The sequence below is a fragment of the Mizuhopecten yessoensis genome, unplaced genomic scaffold (genome assembly GCF_002113885.1).
Source record: "Mizuhopecten yessoensis strain PY_sf001 unplaced genomic scaffold, ASM211388v2 scaffold7491, whole genome shotgun sequence".
NCBI lineage: Eukaryota > Metazoa > Mollusca > Bivalvia > Pectinida > Pectinidae > Mizuhopecten > Mizuhopecten yessoensis.
The window spans coordinates 665,313-688,381 of record NW_018407074.1 but is presented as its reverse complement, the minus strand read 5'-3'; the positions used below and the strand labels follow the sequence as shown (position 1 = coordinate 688,381).

Here is a 23,069-nt window from a genome sequence, read left to right as displayed (position 1 = left end):
TCTATATTTGTGCATTACACTAGAATATATAATAGACCCAATGCAATAATGAATAATATCCCTAAATATAATGTTTTACCCAGTACAACACATTGACACTAATGATTATAAAATAGTTCTGTATATTATTAACAAGGGAGACAAGTTTTGTATTTGGGAAATCTGAAACATTATAATATTGGAAAATATTTCACTATAAGACAACACTGCACTCACGAAAAATATCAATATTCTGCCATACTCGTGAATTACATAATGCTATCGATCGTTAAACCATTATATATCCTCTGTACCGGTATATACATTAGCTTATTGAGTTATTGGTTTCTCTTTGTTTCTCTTTGTTTTCCCCGTCATAATTATCAGTTTAATTGCTTGGCAATTAGTTGCAAGTTCTAGTCATACCGAAATGAAGTCAAAATAGTGGCATTTCCTGCTAATGGCAAATAAAATGATAAAATGTCATTTTTAAGCAGTCAAGGGCACATTACTAGAGCTTTTAGGGTGAATTTGATGTCTTACAAAGGCTTCTTCCCCCAGAAAATTTCCTGTTAAATTCCTGTAAGTGATATTTTCCCAAGCAAAAGGTGCAGGCCCCTGTGGAAGGTAGAAATATCACTGATCCCTGTAAGTGACATGACTACATTAACTGGTTGGATTTAGAGATACCAATCTATGTACCTGAAGAAGGTGATATAAGCTTTATCTAAGAGATCAGTACATTTTGATCCTATAGGTCAACCATCAGAATACTAAAGATACACTAATAGAAGACATGGAATCTTCTTATTGAGATTTTTTTTTTAAATGTACAATTTCTTTAAATGATTTACTGATGTTTTGCTTTTTCAATATATTTGATTACAAATTTGTTTCTAGCTGTTTTTCACGAGCACTTGTTTTTTGAATGTTTTTATAAACTATTTGTTTTGTTCCACTGATAATATTTCTGATATCTAATTTTCTAATCAGTGGCTTTGATGTGGCTCGTCTTGTGAAGCTGTAAAACTTATGTTTCATCATTACCATGCAAGTAGATGGATGAAACTTTTAAAGATTCCAAATTTAACAAACTCTTGCTTCATGTTGAGATCATTAGAAGGACTTTAATTGTGAAGAAAAACAAATAAACATCATAACCATAATCAACACAGCAAGTTTCATTATCATGTTACAACTGAAACTTTACTTTTTTAGTTTTCTTCAAAAACAAATATCAGTAAAATCAAAATCCAGTCATATCTTCGATTTGAGTATATCACAGACAGTAAACAACAGCAATAAAATTAAATAAAACGGTTCCCTTTGAATATCCTTTTTAACGACTTTTCCCACCACATTATACAGATCTCGGTTAAAAAGTCCATGGTGTTGAAATAAACTGCTATCGGTGATCATGCACTGGTGTACGTGTACTTGTGCTGATGGTTAGAACATTGTGTCGTCTGGATATCGCAGTCTCTATTATATACTCTGTAAACTGATCCTCCTCCACTCTTTGTATTGACATATTAACTGCTATTTCGGCCACACTTCCTTATGACAGTATACACTGCCAGATGAGATGATATCGGACTCCCTCCCAGTTAACACTACACCAGGACTCCATTCACCCAGTCTTCAGTTCACCTGGTTCTACACCACTATTTTTAGCCGGTGATTGATTTTTTTGTGTGTGGCAGTATTGGAGAACAGCCTCTGAATGCTAGGCCTCACTGTACTACACACAAGACAAATAAATCTCTGATTCTCCTCACCAATTCAAAATGAGCCTGACATTGCCAGATGGAAGGAATCCAGCTATTGATCTCGATGATGATGAATATACAATTATTTGAATTTCTCTGAAGGACAAATGAGTCCACATCTAAAACTTTCCTGTTAAAATACTTTTCACATGAATCTCTTCCTCCATGATTGTTTTTGTGGTAAATAAATTACAGTCAAATTTATGAGTTTTAATGTTTGATGTCTAGGTGTGTTGTTCCTGATTTGATTTTCCGGTAGAGTAAAAAACTTCAATGCTGTACAATAAAATGGCTATTATATATACTGGCGCTAGTTGACTAGGTACACTGTACATGTGCTTTACTGTCTGTCCTTGACACTATCGAAACATGAGGAAGTTTTTGTTTGCATCTTCCTGGCGGAATATTTATAGCAGTTTTCATAAGCCTGCCAAATACAAGTTATGATTGCCATGGTAACCAGTGATAGGCTACGATTATTATTCAACCCACTGTATATTGTCAACTCAAAATCTTCATAGTGGATCACACTTTCTTCATCACTTTAAAAACTGGAGAATTTGGTTTAAAATAAAATGTGGTCAATGAACATGTGACACATGACATGCCTCACGTAGCTGTTATTTCATTGGTTGTAACCTACCAGTACAGCAGTATAGCATTGTGTTAGTTACACTCGGTATTACTAAGCAGACAGATCAAGTTTTACATTCCGAGATTTTTAAGCAGTTGGGAGATGAATAGTTTTCATAATGGCAGGTGATTCATACAGGTTATGACATTCTGTGGTCATCAGCCTGATTCAGGTCTTTGTATGATTTCCCCTTGTGTAGCCCCCTCCTACTCCCTAAGATAAGACTGGCTTGTGGAAAAGGATGAGGTCTGACCCAGATTGTCTGTAGGTAGAGGGAGCTATTGGGGCCCCACACAGGGACTCCCAAATTGTCTGTAGGTAGAGGGAACTATTGGGGCCCCACACAGGGACTACAGGATGTGCCAGGGTGGGGTTGTTAACACTTGAGATAAGTTGATGTGTGTATGGTAACATTGTAGACTTGTTTACTCCACATCTAACGTACAACAAAACCTATTAACTAGAGTTAATCTGGTTATCTGGAAATTACTGCATAGGACACTTAAAAATAAACTGGATCTAGTTGTGATTTATAATTAAATAATGCCAGCTAGCTGTTGAACATTACAAATTGATGCTAATTAAAATATAATCTATATATTTTGTGAAAACTTGAATTTCCTGATATGCCCACTGTATAACGAGAAATGTTCATTGTGTATTATCTTTTGTTGTTTATGCTGTTGCTATGGAACCACAAATATAAATACAAGGGATATTTCTACAACTCGAAAAGAATATCACAATTAGAAAATGTGAAAATTATATGAACTTCATTTCAATAAAAAAATGTGCACACAAAAGTATATGCATTGTATGTGTATAATTATGATCTATGCTGTGAACAGAAAACAGTATATATTTCGTTTTATGGGCTAACAATGAAAGGTTATACCCACAAAATAATTTGAAAGCTCCAAATCACGAAAGAAAGTACACACGAATATTTCATGTTTTACAGTAACACTAAATATATTCTCTTGATTTTGAGTTTTTACCTCCAAGCAAATTATAGCCAAACTAATCACCTGCAATATAAAAAAGAAAACTAACAATGTATTTATGACATTGTATTGTGTTTGATGCTGCTAACACAGACTTACAGGTCAGGACCAGTTAGAAATACTTCCTTACTTATGACTTATCCCCTTTCCAAGAAAGTTCAGCTACTTTTAGAATCCTGTTAAAGTTTTTAAGGCATTTTAATCTGACAGAGTTGATTAATTCATATTACCTGTTATACTTACTCCAAAATGCATGCACTGGTAACACTTTAATCCTTCTGGATCATCATGTAGAGTTAATTTTAAAAAAAAACATACATTGTGTAAGGTAGAACTCAAACACAAATTATTGATGAATCGTGTAAGGTAGCATATAACCTTAACTCAAACATACATCAGACATATTTTTATTTAACCTTAAATCAACACAAACGTACATTTTTATTTAACCTTTAATCCAACAAAAATCACAGGTACATTTTGTAATGTAGCATACAACCTTAACTCCAACAGAAATCAATGATAGATTGACTAAGGTATCACATATAACCTTAACTTATATTTAGAGATCAAAATAACTCACCAATTTAAAGATGAATTAATAAAAATCAGAGATTAATTGTCATAGTTTAGATTTAGTATTGCAAAATAAAGAGTTAAAAGGATTTTGGAATCAATCTCAAACTTTGATGATCATATTTCATAGCAATACCCTACTTGCAAACCTTTCAAAAGTGTCATGGGGAAGAACATGAAGTACATGACAAAATCTAAATAATCCTAATAAGTTTTTACAATGGTCCTTTCTGATGAAACAATAGTGTAAAATGTTAGTGCTGAAGTTGGTTTATGCTATGAATTTATTTAAGTTGAGAAAAAAATACCTGTAGGGAATTTTGCTGATTTCAAATAAACTGTATACAAAATTGAGGATGAAGAACTTTTAGTCTAACTTTAAAAAAGGAAGATTTGGCTAATATGTAACACTGCTTTTAACAGTTCTATTTAACATTATCAGCTGTGACACAGAAATCTTTACCTGGTAGAACCTGATCTGGATTGCTGTAAAATTAATCTTGAAAATTCACTACTTGGCTATTTCTTTTATTACGGAACTAAAGTACTTGGAATGAATATTATTTTAATGCCGTCCAGGCCACCAGATTACTGACAGTCACTGTGGTTAACTTGCATGTGTACCATTTTAGTGCTTGAATGTTAGCACAAATAACAGTATCTGAATTAACATGCAGTTCCTTGGTACTTTTCTTTGTACATCATTCTAATGCTTGTAATGTTAGTACATTTGTAGAAATTATACCTCTACACTCTATCTCATACACGGTCATACTCTAAAGCAAATGAATTGACTGTAAGATCTTACTGGGTTTTTTATTTTACCTTTTCAAGTATTAAGATTGATATCTTTTGATATTTCTTTAAAAATATGCTGTTTAATGTTAAACTGTGAGTTGTTCATATCTTCACTGTCACAGAAATGTATTAATATTGATGTCATCTAATACTTCAGCATATCTTATCTTAAAAAAAAAGACAAATTTATCAGAATTCGGTCAAAGTCTTAAATTTATTATTGGAAATCATGAATATATTGGATTTTGTGTCTTGCCTGGAGTGAAGTGAAAAAGAACAAAATGTTTTTTTTCTGGAAAGACTTGTTTACGTAAATCCACTGGTGATACTCGTGACATTTGGAAGGACTAAATAAAGCCATCTAGTTTGATTGTGTTAATCACCGTTGGATGATAATACGTGCGCATTTCTATATTCAAAATCTTATCCCTTGTTTCCATGACGACTGATTTTTTGCAGGAATCCAGAAGATGGATGGTGGGTCTCATCACGTTGATACTGACAATCACCATTCCTTTGAAGTGTCCGATTTAGAAAAACTTATATTAAAGGTAATTAAATTTTGTCATTCTTAGAATTTTGCAGAAGTTGTGCAGAAAAATGAGTGTATTTTTACTGAGGCTCACCTGTCTCATAAGGATTAAGTGTCATGGTGCCTCGTCCATTGTCTGTAACCTACACAAAATGCTAGCTAAGTGAGCTTTTCTAATGGTCTGTTCTTTAAAATTTCAACAATTTCACTTTTCTATTTAAAAAATGGCGCATAGAAAACTTTGACACACTTCCCAGAAAATATTCAAAGTGACGTTATTGCACTGAACAATTAGTGATATGGTTTAGGTCACTGAACAATTAGTGATATTGTTTAGGGGACTGAACAATTAGTGATATTGTTTAGGTCACTGAACAATTAGTGATATTGTTTAGGTCACTGAACAGTTAGTGATATTGTTTAGGTCACTGAACAATTAGTGATATTGTTTAGGTTGATCCAAGATGTCTACACTGACATCTTATGGTCTGATCTAACTATTTGATAATGTACTGAAGTGGAATGACGATCAGGGCTTCGACAGTTTTGCAACAAGCCATCTGATGGTAAACATACTATATAAACTGACGCTTTTTGTTAATGATTCATATTGCATTTTAGGTCACCTGAGACAAAGTCTGTAAACAAATTGAATTTTCGACTTCTTCTCACAAACTCCTGAACCAGTTACAATGAAATTTTGCAGAAACCTTCCATTGTATAAATATGCATGAGGCGATGGTAGATGCTATGAACATTTGACCGTAACCAACCTCCAAAGGCTGAAGGGTGGAGCCCAGAATGAATCGGAGTCAGAGGTGCTTAAATGTCTGTGACCCAGACATGCTAGAGTCAAAGACTCTACAGCCTTAAATCTGTATGCTAGACAATGGATAAGGCAGTTCTGGTGTTTTTCAATGTAATCTTGTATTTGTGTTAGTCATATTCCAAAAACAAAATATTAAAACTCAGGTGACCGTTAAGGCCCATGAGCCTCTTGTTGTACATTTATAACTCAGACCTCTGTTCCACAGGTGATATGTTGTCAATAGCTGGATCAATTTCGGCTTTGTTTCATTTCTCAAAATATCATGCAACAAAAGGGATATATGCATATGTATAAAGGATTTTTAATTAGGCATGTTACTTGACCAGACGTTTGTGTAATAATTCTATCAAACTTTAACAGAAATTCAAGCTAAATCACAACATGTAATACCTTGTCGATAAATTAGAGTAAGACTTTTCATATTTACAAATCTGATACAGATGTGTCAACAAATAGAATATGTATGTTTTGTTTATCAACAGAGTTTCATACAAATGTCTGTTCTATGCTTACCATTTATATTGGGCAACAAATGTCAATTTGAGAACATTTTGGGAATTTCTGTCAAGTTTGAACTCAACATTATTACATAGTTGGTCTCCGATTACACTAACACCATGACAGAAAGACCTGAACAGTTTCATGTTTCTGTTAAAGTTATACTTTCAGTTTGATAACAGTATTTTAAGTTGGTAGGTTTTTTTATATCTATAAAATGTATATTTATCACAACATGGGACTATAGGTTTGCACACTGTCCTTCCGTCAGTCAGTGGGTACTTTGAAAAAGGTATATCTCGTATACTGTAAAATGGCCAAATTTTGTATATGAGTATTTGGGATGGCAAAATGCATAGGCTGAAATCAGGTGTTGCGCCTCGCTATATGCTGAGTTATGGCCCTTTGTCCATGTTTGTCCAAAGCTTTGTCCATTTTTGTCCATCTGCTATGTCAATCATTTCTACTGAAATGTCACTGAATCGTCACACATTTACATTCCAGGCTACACAAGATTTAGAAGCCATTGATAAAAAGAGGAGAGAGGAGTTCAAAACTTACGAAATGGCAAAGGAACATGAGCGACAGGATCATTTAAAAAATATGTCAGAAGAGGAGAGGAAAAAGGAAGAAGAGCAATACGAAGAATTGCAGAAAAAGCATAAAGATCATCCGAAAATGCACCACCCTGTAAGTAATATACTGTTATTCTGTCAAATAACACCTGTACATACGTTTTATGTGTGTACTAAATACTGACCCTGTACATACGTTTTATGTGTGTACTAAATACTGACCCTGTACATACGTTTTATGTGTGTACTAAATACTGACCCTGTACATACGTTTTATGTGTGTACTAAATACTGACCCTGTACATACGTTTTATGTGTGTACTAAATACTGACCCTGTACATACGTTTTATGTGTGTACTAAATACTGACCCTGTACATACGTTTTATGTGTGTACTAAATACTGACCCTGTACATACGTTTTATGTGTGTACTAAATACTGACCCTGTACATACGTTTTATGTGTGTACTAAATACTGACCCTGTACATACGTTTTATGTGTGTACTAAATACTGACCCTGTACATACGTTTTATGTGTGTACTAAATACTGACCCTGTACATACGTTTTATGTGTGTACTAAATACTGACCCTGTACATACGTTTTATGTGTGTACTAAATACTGACCCTGTACATACGTTTTATGTGTGTACTAAATACTGACCCTGTACATACGTTTTATGTGTGTACTAAATACTGACCCTGTACATACGTTTTATGTGTGTACTAAATACTGACCCTGTACATACGTTTTATGTGTGTACTAAATACTGACCCTGTACATACGTTTTATGTGTGTACTAAATACTGACCCTGTACATACGTTTTATGTGTGTACTAAATACTGACCCTGTACATACGTTTTATGTGTGTACTAAATACTGACCCTGTACATACGTTTTATGTGTGTACTAAATACTGACCCTGTACATACGTTTTATGTGTGTACTAAATACTGACCCTGTACATACGTTTTATGTGTGTACTAAATACTGACCCTGTACATACGTTTTATGTGTGTACTAAATACTGACCCTGTACATACGTTTTATGTGTGTACTAAATACTGACCCTGTACATACGTTTTATGTGTGTACTAAATACTGACCCTGTACATACGTTTTATGTGTGTACTAAATACTGACCCTGTACATACGTTTTATGTGTGTACTAAATACTGACCCTGTACATACGTTTTATGTGTGTACTAAATACTGACCCTGTACATACGTTTTATGTGTGTACTAAATACTGACCCTGTACATACGTTTTATGTGTGTACTAAATACTGACCCTGTACATACGTTTTATGTGTGTACTAAATACTGACCCTGTACATACGTTTTATGTGTGTACTAAATACTGACCCTGTACATACGTTTTATGTGTGTACTAAATACTGACCCTGTACATACGTTTTATGTGTGTACTAAATACTGACCCTGTACATACGTTTTATGTGTGTACTAAATACTGACCCTGTACATACGTTTTATGTGTGTACTAAATACTGACCCTGTACATACGTTTTATGTGTGTACTAAATACTGACCCTGTACATACGTTTTATGTGTGTACTAAATACTGACCCTGTACATACGTTTTATGTGTGTACTAAATACTGACCCTGTACATACGTTTTATGTGTGTACTAAATACTGACCCTGTACATACGTTTTATGTGTGTACTAAATACTGACCCTGTACATACGTTTTATGTGTGTACTAAATACTGACCCTGTACATACGTTTTATGTGTGTACTAAATACTGACCCTGTACATACGTTTTATGTGTGTACTAAATACTGACCCTGTACATACGTTTTATGTGTGTACTAAATACTGACCCTGTACATACGTTTTATGTGTGTACTAAATACTGACCCTGTACATACGTTTTATGTGTGTACTAAATACTGACCCTGTACATACGTTTTATGTGTGTACTAAATACTGACCCTGTACATACGTTTTATGTGTGTACTAAATACTGACCCTGTACATACGTTTTATGTGTGTACTAAATACTGACCCTGTACATACGTTTTATGTGTGTACTAAATACTGACCCTGTACATACGTTTTATGTGTGTACTAAATACTGACCCTGTACATACGTTTTATGTGTGTACTAAATACTGACCCTGTACATACGTTTTATGTGTGTACTAAATACTGACCCTGTACATACGTTTTATGTGTGTACTAAATACTGACCCTGTACATACGTTTTATGTGTGTACTAAATACTGACCCTGTACATACGTTTTATGTGTGTACTAAATACTGACCCTGTACATACGTTTTATGTGTGTACTAAATACTGACCCTGTACATACGTTTTATGTGTGTACTAAATACTGACCCTGTACATACGTTTTATGTGTGTACTAAATACTGACCCTGTACATACGTTTTATGTGTGTACTAAATACTGACCCTGTACATACGTTTTATGTGTGTACTAAATACTGACCCTGTACATACGTTTTATGTGTGTACTAAATACTGACCCTGTACATACGTTTTATGTGTGTACTAAATACTGACCCTGTACATACGTTTTATGTGTGTACTAAATACTGACCCTGTACATACGTTTTATGTGTGTACTAAATACTGACCCTGTACATACGTTTTATGTGTGTACTAAATACTGACCCTGTACATACGTTTTATGTGTGTACTAAATACTGACCCTGTACATACGTTTTATGTGTGTACTAAATACTGACCCTGTACATACGTTTTATGTGTGTACTAAATACTGACCCTGTACATACGTTTTATGTGTGTACTAAATACTGACCCTATACATACGTTTTATGTGTGTACTAAATACTGACCCTATACATACGTTTTATGTGTGTACTAAATACTGACCCTATACATACATTTTATGTGTGTACTAAATGCTGACCCTATACATACATTTTATGTGTGTATTAAATGCTGAGACTATACATACAATTTGTCTGTCTAACCTCCATTTACACACAATAATTTGAGTTCTTTTAAGCCTGATCTACTCATATTTCATAGAGTGTTTGCCTTTCAGGTCTGAAGGTCAGAGATCAAGGTCACTTGTACACTGTAATACATGTGAAATTTACTTTCCACACAATAACTCCAGTTGTTTGGGACTGCAACTTATACAATGCTTCTTTACCAAAAATTCTTGCTTCGATTGCTTTTTAAGTTCAAATGTCAAAAGCAAATATTTACTGTAAATAGAAAATGGGTTGTCATGCAATAATTTGAGGAATTCCAGTTGAGTTCCCTCTTGTACTGCTTCCTATTGGGGAATGTCTGGTGTGGAATACTCTACAGGTCCAAAGGTCAAAGGTCGAGGTTACTGTTCATATAAATAGATCATAGAACCTGCACCAAACAATATTTTGATATTCAAAACCAATCCATGCTATTCCTCGACTTCAATATATATATATACCGATCAATGGAATTAGTGTTGTGCATCGATACCTGATGTTATTTATTTCTTACCATACAAAATTTCTTTTATAAATGGTTCTTACCAGTATCTTTAAATAGTATCATGAAAAAATGGTATTGTAAATTTATATACACTTGACAAGATCATGCATGAGTGGTTAGTTGATAATAAGCTTTCTTTGCATTTAGGTAAAACAGAGAGCATGCTATTTAGAACAGATTTTTTTTTAAATCAAATTGATCATTTTGAAATTGTCGCAAAAAATCATACCATCAAATCAACTAAATCTGTGAAATATCTTGGAGCTAATATAGATTGTTGTATGTCTGGCGAAGAAATAGTAGAAAACATCGTGAGAAAAGTAAATTCTAGACTGAAATTTTTAAACAGACAAAGTAAATGTCTAACTACAAAAAACAGACAAAGTTTATGTTCTGCACTAATACAGTGTCACCTAGCTAGATTATGCATGCTCCGCGTGGTACTCAGGATTGAACAAGAAAATGAAGAACAAATTACAGGTTTTACAAAATAAAGTTGTCAGATTTATTAGCCAATTAGAACCCAGAACGAGTATCTCTCCCACTGAACTGTCAAAGCTCAATATGTTAAATATAGAATACACAGCCAAACAATTAAGACTCAATCATGTGCACAAGATTTTTTATGGAAAATGTCCATCCTACTTAAACCTAAACTTCATAAAAGTGTCAGGTGTTCATCAGCATAACACACGATCATGTCTTTTTAATTTTGTTGTTCCACCATGTAAAGGGAAAGATACCTGTACTTTTTATTTTAACGGGATCCATGACCGGAATAGTCTGCCTGACAAAATCAAGGGTATAAAATCCATATATGCATTTAAGGCGGCAGTGAAGAAACATCTCGCTTTTAAATTTCAAAATTCATGCTGATAACACAATTATATGTGATTGCAGTGGCACAAACAAGTAGACTTTGCTGGTAGGGGGATCCCCAACCCTAAGAAAACTAACTTTGTGTCACTGCAATCCACGTGCTGACGACATCTGTACCGTATTATTTTTTTTTAAATATAAATAGTTGGAAAGTCACGTTACATATTTTAAGTTGGGCTAACTATTTAAACCTGAACATATATATATGTGTTTTTTTTAGATTATATAGTCATCACGGAATTACTAAAGGTACTGACAATAAAGTTAATATGTTGTCATTAATTCCCTCCTGCCAAAATCTTTCCCCGTGATCAGTATAACATGGACCCCATTGGAAATAAGCTTTCAAGCTTTCATGGGCTATCCTCAGGCTTATAGATCAATGTTTGTGTTGTATTAATTGTATAAATATAATTACCTATATCTTAAAATCAGTTAGGAATTTTAGTTTCATATATAATATAATATTTTAAGATAATACAATATTTTATTACTGACGATAATTTAATACATGTAGGTTCATTAATATTTGAGCGTCCGGAGAGCGTGTAGGAAGGGGATGCCCCAATCACCTGCTCCTTGGACGGCCCCAAAAACCTGTGATATTCTGTTTAATATTTTTAGTAATATATATGTATGCTGTACTGTAATATGTATGTCAACTGTCATGTTACATGTGATGTCTATGATCTATTTCCTGAAATAAACATTATTATTATTATTTATGCTTCACTGGTGGTATAAGTAATAAAAAGATTGTAATGTATTAAATTTTTACTCTTTTCCAGGGCAGCAAAAAACAGCTGGAGGAGGTGTGGCAGAATACTGATCACCTTGACCCAGACTCATTTGAACCCAAGACCTTCTTCAAATTCCATGGTAAGCACCCACCTCCTGTAATGTCACTTTAGGTCAAAGTTCAAGTTTCTTTGGCCAAATATCATACAGAATTTGTTTGGAAATAGATTATAATTTTCACTCACCTGTCCAGAAGGGCAAATGAGCTTTTAACACAGTAAAGCATTTGTCTGTCAACGTTTCATTCAAAAGTATACTATGTAAGTATGTGACCCACCCCCACCTTAAACAGATCACTGGGTCAAATAGGGGTAAACTATTCAAGTGCTGGTTCCTTCAGTATGGAAAGATGATTTTGACTTCAAAGAATCCCTGGGCCAAGCAGACGTAAAAACAAATCCCTCTTACAGAAGTGAAAAGATCTGACAACTTTTAAAAGTCTAAGACAAAGAAAGGATGTTAAAGAACATTGGTTCAATCAATGTTAATTAAATTGTCAATGCTATTTGGAACCTTGTAAGTATGAGTTATCATAGATCTGAAGTTTTGAGTATCAGAATATGACCCTGTAGATGAGGTCTCCTATAATCAATCACACAGCCTGATTAGCTAGCCTAGATTGTGTTATATAGGTGTTAATCCTAAACCATACTCAGTACTAGTTCCACCAACATGTCAGTTCCATAAGTATTCCCAGCATGCCCCATACAGGAAGTTACATCATTGTGTAAAGTACACAGCATTATCAGGATTGCCTGTAAATAACAATGTACAATACTACAACCATAGGCAGTAATAACAGGTGTTGAATGACAGTGGTTTAGCCACAGGTGAGCTACATGTGCCTGCGTCATCATCATCAACACAATTATTGATTGGACTTTGTTTAATGTCCTCTAGTAGGAACAGATATAAGGGGGATACACAGTTAATCAATAGGTCTGTTACATGTATTGTCATCATCATAACGTTAATCTGGTATCATTTATCAACAGTATTGACCTTCAAAAGGGAAAAATATACAGATTATATGTCAAACACCAAAAGGTATTGGCATATTATGGCCTGCGTTAATTAATTCTGTTAAGTACTAAATCATGGCATTTGTTGAAATTTATTTCTATTTGACCACATAAAATATAAAATTGTATGTTTGATGTATAAGTTTAATCATGAAGTAAATGTATATTTTTGCCTCTGCTTTTGGAAGAAAATGGGGATACAAGTTTTGTTGAATGTTTATGTCAGGTTTTCGTTAGCTGTTACCTTTAAACTGATCAATTTTGTACTAAAGCACATATATTAATAATGACAAGTTTTAGGCTGAGTTTGATTGGCAATTTGATGCATGCATATTTATATATATTTAATGATGCTAGCTGATTCTGATTTGTTAATTGGTTTCATTGTATAAGAAATCAATAGATTTCAGCAAAAGTTAGAGTGCACATATATATAATAGAAGGTTTCATATGTTTGAATGCCATTGTGATATTTATAAATGAGACTACACATTTCTGGTTTTGTTTCCATGCAATAACAGCTGTAAAAATAGTAACATTTCAACCAAATGTAGTATGCATTTCAATACATGTTTGAAAGTCTATGCTAAATATCTGCACACCAAATACGATGGGTATTTATGTTGTACCTATGAGTAGAAGACTGGCTACCAGCCCCCAATAGGACTTTACTGTATTTAATAGCTATACGATGGGTGTTTATGTTGTTCCTATGAGTAGTAGACTGGCTACCTGCCTCCAATAGGCCTTTGCTGTATTTAATAACTATACGATGGGTGTTTATGTTGTGCCTACGAGTAGTAGCCTGGCTACCAGCCCCCAATAGGACTTTACTGTATTTAATAGCTATACGATGGGGGTTTATGTTGTACCTATGAGTAGAAGACTGGCTAACAGCCCCCAATAGGACTTTGCTGGATTTAATAGCTATACGATGGGTGGTTATGTTGTACCTATGAGTAGTAGACTGCCTATCAGCCCCCAATAGGACTTTGCTGGATTTAATAGCTATACGATGGGTGTTTAGGTTGTACCTATGAGTGGTAGACTGGCTACCAGCCCCCAATGGGACTTTGCTGTATTTAATAGCTAACAGATGGGTGTTTATGTTGTACCTAGGAGTAGTAGACTGGCTACCAGCCCCCAATAGGACTTTGCCGTATTTAATAGCTATACGATGGGTGTTTATGTTGTGCCTACGAGTAGTAGCCTGGCTACCAGCCCCCAATAGGACTTTGCTGTATCTAATATCTATACGATGGGTGTTTTATATGTTGTACCTATGAGTAGTAGACTGTCTACCAGCCTCCAATAGGCCTTTGTTGTATTTAATAGCTATACGATGGGCGTTTATGTTGTACCTATGAGTAGTAACCAAATGTAGTATGCATTTCAATATATGTTTGAAAGTCTATGCTAAATATCTGCACACCAAATACGATGGGTATTTATGTTGTTCCTATGAGTAGAAGACTGGCTACCAGCCCCCAATGGGACTTTGCTGTATTTAATAGCTATATGATGGGTGTTTATGTTGTACCTAGTAGTCTGGCTATCAGCCCCCAATAGGACTTTGCCGTATTTAATAGCTATACGATGGGTGTTTATGTCGTACATATGAGTAGTAGACTGGCTACCAGCCCCAATAGGACTTTGTTGTATTTAATAGCTATACGATGGGAGTTTATGTTGTACCTATGAGTAGCTATAGTAGACTGGCTACCAGCCCCCACTAGGACTTTGCTGTATTTAATAGTTATACGATGGGTGTTTATGTTGTGCCTACGAGTAGTAGCCTGGCTACCAGCCCCCAATAGGACTTTACTGTATTTAATAGCTATACGATGGGGGTTTATGTTGTACATATGAGTAGTAGACTGGTTACCAGCCCCAATAGGACTTTGCTGGATTTAATAGCTATACGATGGGTGTTTATGTTGGACCTATGAGCAGTAGACTGGCTACCAGCCTCCAATGGGCCTTTGCTGTATTTAATAGCTATATGATGGGTGTTTATGTTGTACATATGAGTAGTATACTGGCTACCAGCCCCAATAGGACTTTGCTGGATTTAATAGCTATACGATGGGTGGTTATGTTGTACCTATGAGTAGTAACCAAATGTAGTATGCATTTCAATACATGTTTGAAAGTCTATGCTAAATATCTGCACACCAAATACGATGGGTATTTATGTTGTTCCTATGAGTAGAAGACTGGCTACCAGCCCCCAATGGGACTTTGCTGTATTTAATAGCTAAACGCTGGGTGTTTATGTTGTACCTATGAGGAGTAGACGGGCTACCAGCCCCCAATAGGACTTTGCCGTATTTAATAGCTATACGATGGGCGTTTATGTTGGACCTATGAGTAGTAGCCTGGCTACCAGCCCCCAATAGGACTTTGCCGTATTTAATAGCTATACGATGGGTGTTTATGTCGTACATATGAGTAGTAGACTGGCTACCAGCCTCCCATAGGCCTTTGCTGTATTTAATAGTTATACGATGGGTGTTTATGTTGTTCCTATGAGTAGTAGACTGGCTATCCGCCCCCAATAGGACTTTGCTGTATCTAATATCTATACGATGGGTGTTTTATATGTTGTACCTATGAGTAGTAGACTGGCTTCCAGCCTCCAATAGGACTTTGCTGTATTTAATACCTATACGATGGGTGTTTATGTTGTGCCTACGAGTAGTAGCCTGGCTACCAGCCCCCAATAGGACTTCGCTGTATTTAATAGCTATACGATCGGTGTTTATGTTGTACCTATGAGGAGTAGACGGGCTACCAGCCCCCAATAGGACTTTGCCGTATTTAATAGCTATACGATGGGGGTTTATGTTGGACCTATGAGTAGTAGACCGGCTACCAGCCTCCAATAGGCCTTTGCTGTATTTAATCGCTATACGATGGGTGTTTATGTTGTAGCTATGAGTAGAAGACTGGCTACCAGCCCCCAATGGGACTTTGCTGTATTTAATAGCTATATAATGGTGTTTATGTTGTACCTATGAGGAGTAGACGGGCTACCAGCCCCCAATAGGACTTTGCCGTATTTAATAGCTATACGATGGGTGTTTAGGTTGTACCTATGAGTGGTAGACTGGCTACCAGCCCCCAACAGGACTTTGCTGTATTTAATAGCTATACGATGGGTGTTTATGTTGGACCTATGAGTAGTAGACTGGCTACCAGCCTCCAATAGGCCTTTGCTGTATTTAATAGCTATACGATGGGTGTTTATGTTGTACATATGAGTAGTAGACTGGCTACCAGCCCCAATAGGACTTTGCTGTATTTAATAGCTATACGATGGGTGTTTATGTTGTACCTGACTTGGTCATTGCTATATCCTTTTCCTCCAGATATTGATGGAAACGGTTTTTTGGATGAAGATGAAGTGGAGGCACTCTTCCAGAAAGAGGTAACATATTTCAAACTGATCCTTGTGGAAATATAAATTTTGTTACTTAAATATAGGATCTTGCACAAGTTTCCTTTTCATATGAGATTTCATCTGCCCTAGCCAAGTGTTCACTTCGTATACACTACATTTGGCGGATATAGCCGTGTTTACCGACCCTTCAAATTTCGTACGTTGCCAATCGCTCGCATCCAATGAAATCTCGTCTGACATATAGCGCTGTTGATGAAGGAAAAAAGTAATGGCAACGCCCTGTATGGAAGCACATTGTCGTTTATGTCAGAGTATTCCCCCGCCCGTGTATACGAAGCGAACACTTGGCTAGCGAAGATGATGAGATTTATGAAACGAGTATTTTGATTGAACATAAATCATCTTGAAGCACTATAACATCTAGGATCAATAACAAGGTTACCATGTACTATATTTTGTAAGTCATTGCTAGCTATCTAGCGACTTCATCAAACTTCCTTTGGCATCATTTGTTTTGTATCGATCAAAGTTGAATAATGAGGGGTCTGTATCACTTGCCATGTCTTAAGTTGTTTTACAACAATAATTGCAATTATGGAACAAGTTATAAACAACATAAATAGCACAGGGGTTCTCAAGTGTAATGTTATAGAAAACTAGGAAATTCAGAGATAGGTTTTCCCATGCCTTTAAGTTAAATAATTAAACATTAACTTAGTTGTGAAAGGTGAGTGTTGCAGCGTTATAGCATGTCAGCTAACCACTCTTAGAATGATGCAGATCTTATTTCAATGTAAGAAAGCATATAACACTATATAGCATTCAACCGGCGTATATTGTTCCGCCGCGCGGTACTCTTGTTCAATTAAGTGAGCCTCTGGCGAGCTATAATGAAAAATTTGTGACGAGTTTCATAAATTTCATGTGAAATGATAGAGGCTTGCTAAATTAAAAAATTTGTGGCGAGTTTCATAAATTTCATGTGAAATGATAGAGGCTCGCTAAATTGAAAAATTTGTGACGAGTTTCATACATTTCATATGAAATGATAGCGAGTGTAAGATCCTTAAGCTTTTAATCACATAATCAGGATTTGTGGCAGTTATTGGTGTAAAACAACAATTTTCATGCAACTTCGAAATGTAAAAAAGTCGCCATTTTGACTTCTGTGCATAATTCTGTGATGTCATGTACTTGTCCTAGGTGTGATGTCACAATTGAAACAATTGAAACTTACAACCAATCACAGGGCTGATATTTCATGGGTTAATACGCAGAAAATATGACATGGGTATATTCACTGGATAACATAGTACATTATGTGATAAATGGGAATCTTTGTCTACAGATAAGACAGTACAAAGATATATTACCTAGTTATGAACTCAGTGGAAATAACTTTGTTACTATTGGACATCTGCACTTTTGAAAATTCTAGGATATCTATGATTTTTGAATTAGTTGAATCCAGTGAGTAGTTTTATAAAAATACTTTTATTTGATGTAAACAGAATTTCCTTTGGTGAAAATTATGTTGAATTAACTAAATCTGAAACTAAGTGTCAGGACATCCTGTTCAAAGGTAGACCAGCTTTTTTGTATGACATTCGTATGATTATGATGTTGTACTTGTAGCTTGACCGTGTGTATGATGAAAATGCACCAGAGGATGATATGACCGAGCGATACGAGGAGATGGCACGCATGAGGGAGCATGTTGTGACTGAAATTGATGCCGACAAGGACAAGTTGGTGTCCCTTGAGGAGTTCTTGAAATACACACATGGCGATGACTTCAAAAAGGATGAGGGCTGGGAGGTAAGGGGAACAAATGTTATTACATGGTGATCCAAACTTTTTTTAATCAGGTGCATATGTATATCATTGGAACAGGTAGATTTGGGTGACTGCATGGGTTCCCCCCCCCCCCCATCCAACTCTTACCCCTGTGGGAAATGGCTTAATATAAGAGCCTACTCTTGTTGCCAGATCCCTAATATTAAATTATTTATGTAAAATTATATATTATGTACAGCATATTTGTAAATAAAATATTGTTTAAACCAACAAATGAGGGCTCCAATGGATAGGAGATGAAAATTAAAGGGAGATAAGTTAATAAATGCTGGAGAGTAAGGGATATGATAGGGCCATGAGGTAAGAGAAGGTAACAGGGCCTAAATGTAAGGAGAGATAACAAGGGCCTTGGGGTAAGGGGAGATAACAGGGCCATGCGGTAAGAGAATATAACATAGGCTATGAAGTAAGGGGAGATAACAGGGACTAGGAGGTAAGAGATTGTTACAGGGGCTATGAGGTAAGGGGAGATAACATGGGCTATGAGGTAAGTTGAGATAACATGGGGTATGAGGTAAGATGAGATAACATGGGCTATGAGGAAAGTTGAGATAACATGGGCTATTAGGTAAGTTGAGATAACATGGGCTATGAGGTAAGTTGAGATAAGATGGGCTATGAGGTAAGTTGAGATAACATGGGCTATAAAGTAAGGGGAGATAGCATGGTATATGAGGTAAGCAGAGATAGCATGGGACATGTGGTAAGGGGAGATAACATGGGCTATGAGGTAAGAGAAGATAGCATGGGCTATGAGGTAATAGACTACAAATATGAAGAGAAATACAATTGTTTGTTATAGTCTTTGGATGAGCAGGATCCATACACCGATGAAGAATACCAGGAGTATGAGAGGATGCTTAGGGAGGAAGAGGAAATGAGGAGAAGACAAGGAACTTTTGATAACCATGCTCAGCCTGGAGTAGTGGTAAGTTACAAGGGAAAATCAGTACAGGCTTATCAGGGTTGTAGAAGATAAGTGGGATCTGTGTGTCCAGTACTTCAAAGCCTTTTTTCACACACAAAAGTTGCTATATGCGCTTTTACTTAATAGAGGAATCAGGTGTGCATAGATTCATCATTGTTATGAAAATTGCCTTCTTAAGCTTTTCAGAAACAACAAACTACGGTAACAACATATAGCAAGCATGTAGCCAAGATTTATTTTGCTATTCAAATGTTATAATAGAAATAGTAAACAATGAAATAGTTTCCAGAATATTTCCAGAAAAACGGTACAGTTTATTAACTATGTATATAAAATACACCTGTATTTTGTGTTGCTGTGATATAGTTATGTAACGTTCAAATTTGTTTTGCATTCTATGGTACATCAGTACTATGTGTTTTATGTTTCTGTAGATGCATCCTCCACAACACGCCAATGTACAGGAAATGGAGATGCCACAGCAAGTTCCACAACATCAACAGCAGCAGTTCATGCAGCAGCAACAACAGATGCAAGGAATGCCACAACAGGGAATGCCACAGCATATGCAAGGAATGCCACAACAAGGAATGCCACAGCAACACATGCAGGGAATACCACAACAAGGAATGCCACAGCAACACATGCAGGGAATGCCACAGCAACATGGAATCATGCCACAACAGCAACAACAGCACATGCAGGGTGTGCCACAGCAGCAACAACAGCACATGCAGGGCATGCCACAACAACACCAGCAACAACCTGTGCAGGGACTGCCACAACAACACCAGCAACAACCTGTGCAGGGACTGCCACAACGGGCAGCTGCTCATATGGATGCATCACAACAAGCACAACAGGGTATGCCAGCTGATATGAGCAAGGCTATAAATGATCTACAAAATCAGGCAAGCAATATGATGAACCAAGCACAGCAACAAGCAAACCAGGCACAGCGTCAGAAGGCATTGGAGGACCAGGCCAAGCAAGCACAAGAAACAGCTGGTGGACAACCTTTAGTGGCAGGAGGTGGTCAGGCACCAGTACAGGTAAATATAGAGTGGGAAGTGTAGGGACCAATAGTCTTAAACAGATATTAAGACTCCTAGGATCTTTGTGTTGAAGAAGACTGAATGTTTAAATCTCAGATGTGTAAATAATACCTTTCAGAAGGGCTTTTTCTTCCCTTTGGTAAATTTCACCCATATGAATGAAAACAGCTATAGCGTAGGACAGGAGGACAGGACCTGATAACAGGACAAAGAACAAAGGGGACAAAGAACAAAGAACAAACTCCTGATTACAGGACCTAGGATGGAAGGTGGGGGGTGGCAGCTCCTGATAAAGAGGAAAATTTTCTGATAACATGATCTTAGATAGGTGGGACAACTCTAGATAACAGTAAATAGTATGGGCAATCTAAGATAGGTGGGACAACTCCAGATAACAGTAAATAGTATGGGCGATCTAAGATAGGTTGGACAACTCCAGATACAGTAAATAGTCTGTGCGATCTAAGATAGGTTGGACAACTCCAGATACCAGTAAATAGTATGGGAAATCTAAGATAGGTGGGAAAACTCCAGATACAGTAAATAGTCTGTGCGATCTAAGATAGGTTGGACAACTCCAGATACAGTAAATAGTATGGGCGATCTAAGATAGGTGGGACAACTCCAGGTAACAGTAAATAGTATGGGCATGATGGTGGCAGGATCATTGACATAACAACTATAAATGCCAGGACCAAGGAAAGGATTAACAACATCATGATAACATGATATATAACAAGGGGGGCAACTCCTGATGTCAGCATGTCTGACAAAGGGGATACTCCTGATAAGTGGACCTAGGACAAGGGGGATAACTGCTGATGGCATGACCTGGGATGGGGAATAAGAGAGGGGCAAGTCATGAAAACAGGACCTTGGACACAGAGACAAGTTCTGATGACATCTCCTGATGACACTACACTGGTCAAAGGGACATTAAAAGACTGATTCATACAGAGCTGCATATTAATGGTGAAAATGACATTGGTAAAACACATTTTGTCTCTACAAATGGATTGAAAATGCTGAAATTATAATATAATTTTGTTATATGTTTATACTGTAATACACATAGTCTGTAAGAGTTATGAAGAGAACATTCATATAAATTAGAAAAGATCTCTGTAAGAGTTATGAAGAGAACATTCATATAAATTAGAAAAGATGTTTCTGATTATTATGTCTCCCCTTCGAATGGGTTCTTCTTCTTCTTCTGGTTCTTCTAATCCCAACGTGTTTAGGCCATAACTTTTAAACTGTTAAAGATATCTTGATCAAACTTGAGGCATGCCTGCATCACCCACAGAAAGTGTGCAGTGCACTGGAATTAGGTTACTGTGACATTCACCTCAAGTTCAAAGGTCAAATAAGTGCAACATTTTCAGTAAATTCTTGTCCGGCCCGTAAATTTTAAACCATTTTATAATTTACACACCTTAATCTTGATGCAACCTTTCTATTCTTCCAAATATGCATATTGGCTAATATGGGAAGACATGTTCTTGTTCACAAAAACAAATTTCTAGTTAACTGTTCATTACCTTGCCATTTTTCTTTTACCTTGCAGGCTAACCAAGCTGAACAACAAGCCCAGGCAGGACAGCAAGCCCAACAGCCGATCCAGGCCCAGCAGCCAGACCAGGCCAAGCCAATACACTGATCAAGTGTAATATGATCAATGGGTACAAGGATGATCAACTAACAACTTAATCTTTATGAATTATTCGTGCTAAGTAATCCCAAATTAAATCAATTTTCAAATGTTTATTTTTACATCCGAATTTATTTTAAGATATTTTGTCTTGTCATAATCTCTTAATTAGGGGTAGTTCAGTAATTTTTAGCTCACCTGGTACGAAGGATGTTGGGATGAAGGTATTTTGACTAAATTTGAACAGTAGCATCCTATGGGGAAGGGAAATCATTTTTGTATAAATTCTTGGTTTGAACCCCCTAGGGGGGAGAGTGTAGGGGCCAAATAGGGAAAATACAAAAAAATAATAATTAAAATCCTTGTTCTTCTGCAGGAATGACAAGATTATGTCCATATTTGATGTAAAGCATCCTTGGGTGAAGGAGAGCTAATTTTATATCAATTCTTGAAAATTCCTTTTTGACACTCCTATTTCAATTTAAATTTTGCTAATATTTCCAGGTGAGCGATACAGGCCCTCTGGGCCTCTTGTTTATGACATAATTATTGGTTTAAAATATAAAATGCCCAATGTAGCAACATGAAAAAAATATTTTGGGGTAAAAAATGTGAAAGATCCATTGTAAGAATGTTCAAGATAAAGATTTATATTTGTTCAGCAAACTATCAATAACTTACAGTATGATGAAAAGTTTAATGTACAAGATTTTAAAAGTGATTGTTCAAGATATCATGAAACAGCTCTAGATAATGATACCTGTGTGCTGGTTCATGATGTCAT

The 23,069-nt window shown here is 36.0% G+C and overlaps 1 protein-coding gene across 2 annotated transcripts in view; it reads left to right on the top strand.

The window, feature by feature from the left end:
* Window positions 1-22,834, top strand: part of LOC110453708 (nucleobindin-2-like) — a 39,801-nt gene extending 16,967 nt beyond the window's left edge. For both annotated transcript variants that reach the window (XM_021502792.1, XM_021502791.1), the window contains exons 5-12: window positions 5,220-5,311; window positions 7,124-7,309; window positions 12,360-12,450; window positions 16,763-16,821; window positions 18,430-18,612; window positions 19,454-19,579; window positions 20,014-20,631; window positions 22,202-22,834. In XM_021502792.1, the coding sequence (XP_021358467.1) occupies window positions 5,220-5,311; window positions 7,124-7,309; window positions 12,360-12,450; window positions 16,763-16,821; window positions 18,430-18,612; window positions 19,454-19,579; window positions 20,014-20,631; window positions 22,202-22,294 (1,448 nt within the window). In that variant the 3' untranslated portion in view covers window positions 22,295-22,834. The remainder of the gene's footprint in view (window positions 1-5,219; window positions 5,312-7,123; window positions 7,310-12,359; window positions 12,451-16,762; window positions 16,822-18,429; window positions 18,613-19,453; window positions 19,580-20,013; window positions 20,632-22,201) is intronic.
* The last annotated feature ends 235 nt before the right edge of the window (window positions 22,835-23,069 follow it).